Here is a 2,500-nt window from a genome sequence, read left to right on the forward strand (position 1 = left end):
TCTAACTTATATATATATATATATATATATATATATATATATATATATATATATATGTATATATTTAAATTTAATTATATATTTACACATATATCACAGTCATCCTCTCTCTCTCTCCCCTCTCTCACAAATCAAGCACAATCAACCGCCCCCCGCCCCCCACTCATCTTTTTTTCTCTCTCCCTCTCCCCTCAGCTCTCGTACCGGATCATCAGCGGGAACAAGGCGGGCCTGGTGGAGGTGGACAAGGACACGGGCGCCATCAGCCTCTCGCCGTCGCTCAACACCAACGTCCCGATTCGAGCCACCATGGAAGTGTCTGTCTCAGGTAAGTTTTGTTTTTTTTGTTTGTTTGTTTTGGTTCTAGCGCTTTGAATATTTGGATGTTTTTTTTTTTCTCTCTCTCTCTCTCTTTCTCTATTGGTCTTTTGCTTTCTCTCTCTCTCTCTCTCTCTCTCTCTCTCTCTCTCTCTCTCTCTCTCTCTCTCTCTCTCTCTCTTTCTGTTTGTCTCTCTCTCTCTCTCTCTTTCTCTCTCTCTCTCTTTTCTCTCTCTCTCTCTCTCTCTCTCTCTCTCTCTCGGTCTGTCGGTCTTTCTCTCTCTCTATTTCGGTCTTTCGCTTGCTCTCTCTCTCTCTCTCTCTCTCTCTCTCTCTCTCTCTCTCTCTCTCTCTCTCTCTCTATATATATATATATATATATTATATATATATATACATATATATACATATATATATACTATATATATATATATTATACGTATATATATATATATATATCATATATATATATATATATATATATATTATATATATATATATATATATATATACACATGTTGACATGTTGCTCCTTAAAAAGCTTACAAACTATACACTATCTATGACATGGAATCATACAGAGAATAGTCACTATTAACAGGGGATTGCATGGTCCTAAAATTTATATGAAAGGAGAAAAATATATACATGTATGTATAGTAGACAATATAAATACCATTAGAATAGAACACTGTATTATTTTTAGGCGAATAAATAAGAAAAAAGGATTAAAAATAGTTTTACAAAGCTGAATAATCATCATCAGGGGAGGCTTGTGTGTGGGAGTGGGGGGAGGGGGGTAGGAGGGGAGGGGTTGGGGGCTCTTAGGTGGGAGGGGTGAAGGGGGAGGGAACGAGAGGGAGAGAGAGGGGAAGAGGGAGAGAATGAGAGAGAGAGGGAGAGAGAGAGAGAGAGAGAGAGAGAGAGAGAGAGAGAGAGAGAGAGAGAGAGAGAGAGAGAGAGAGAGAGAGGGGGGGAGAAGGAGAGGGAGGGAGGGTTGGGAGGATTAGAGGTAAGGGGAGGGGGGTGAGGGGGTGGGAGGAAAAGGGGATGGATCGGTTGGTGGGGGCTATGGGGGGAGGGTTGTAGGAGGTGGAGGGGTAGGAGTAGGGATGTGGAGTAGTGAGGGAAAGAGATGGATGATGTCTTAGGTAAGTAAGGGAGAAGGTGTATGTGTGCGTGCGTGTGTGTGTGTGTGTGTGTGTGTGTGTGTGTGTGTGTGTGTGTGTGTGTGTGTGTTTGTTATGGTGATGACATGGCGTACTACGGACATTTGAAAAAAAAAGTGTGTTTCGAAGTTTTAAAAAGGAGGGAAAAAATGCTATGATAAAAGTATGTGAAAAAAACTTTTGTGTTTTCGTACCTATAAGCCTCTTATCTCTTTCCATCACCAAAAAAAAGTTATCTCTCCACCCCCTAACCCCCCACCCCACCATAAAAAAAAATATATATATCTTTAATAAAACAAACAAGATACACCAATCACGAAGGGCTTCCTTCCACAAACTCCTTTTCTTAGACGAAACACAATCTAAACCTTCTTTTCTCCTCGACAAAAAAAAAAAAAAAAAATCTCACACTCAGTTACCGAGAATCTTCCAGAACTTCAAACTTCAAGGAGGAGAAACACATGACTTTATGTATTTTTTTCTTTCTTTTATTCTATTATTCTTTCCTAGAAGGATATTGTATAGAGATTCCCCCTCCCTCCCTCCTCCTATCCCCCTTTTCTTCTTCCCCGTCTCCCCCTTCCTATTTCCCCCCTCCCTCCTCCCCCGTCTCACCCTCCCTATTTCCCCCCTCCCCCTCCCTCCCTCCCTCCTCCTCTTATCCCCCTCCCTCCCTCTTATCCCCCCTTCCTCCCCCGTCTCCCCCTCCCTCCCATGTCTCCCTCTCCTTCCTCCTCCTCCTCCTCCTCCTCCCTCCTCCTCTTATCCCCCTCCCTCCCCCGTCTCCCTCTCCTTCCTCCTCCTCCTCCTCCCTATCTCCCTCCCCTCCTCCTCCCCTCTCCCCTTTTCCCTCCACGACAATGAGTGAGTGAAGGATAAAAGAAAAAGAAAAAAATGTGTAATCAGTGGGAGGGAAAAAAATAAGATGAAGAAAGCAAAGAAAAGAAGGAGAGGAAGACGAGACAAAAGGAAGATTAGGAAATGGAGGCAGAGGAGAGGATAAGATTAAGGGA

At 42.8% G+C, this 2,500-nt stretch overlaps 1 protein-coding gene across 4 annotated transcripts in view; it reads left to right on the forward strand.

Annotated features, from left to right (window-relative positions):
* Positions 1–2,500, forward strand: part of stan (Protocadherin-like wing polarity protein stan) — a 291,876-nt gene that overhangs the window by 48,904 nt on the left and 240,472 nt on the right. For all 4 annotated transcript variants that reach the window (XM_086546312.1, XM_086546315.1, XM_086546313.1 and 1 more), the window contains exon 3: positions 196–328. In XM_086546312.1, the coding sequence (XP_086402438.1) occupies positions 196–328 (133 nt within the window). The remainder of the gene's footprint in view (positions 1–195; positions 329–2,500) is intronic.

Source organism: Penaeus japonicus, unplaced genomic scaffold, assembly GCF_977035675.1.
Source record: "Penaeus japonicus unplaced genomic scaffold, GWHDUDI00000001_assembly GWHDUDI00000017, whole genome shotgun sequence".
In the NCBI taxonomy this organism is placed as follows: Eukaryota; Metazoa; Arthropoda; class Malacostraca; order Decapoda; family Penaeidae; genus Penaeus; species Penaeus japonicus.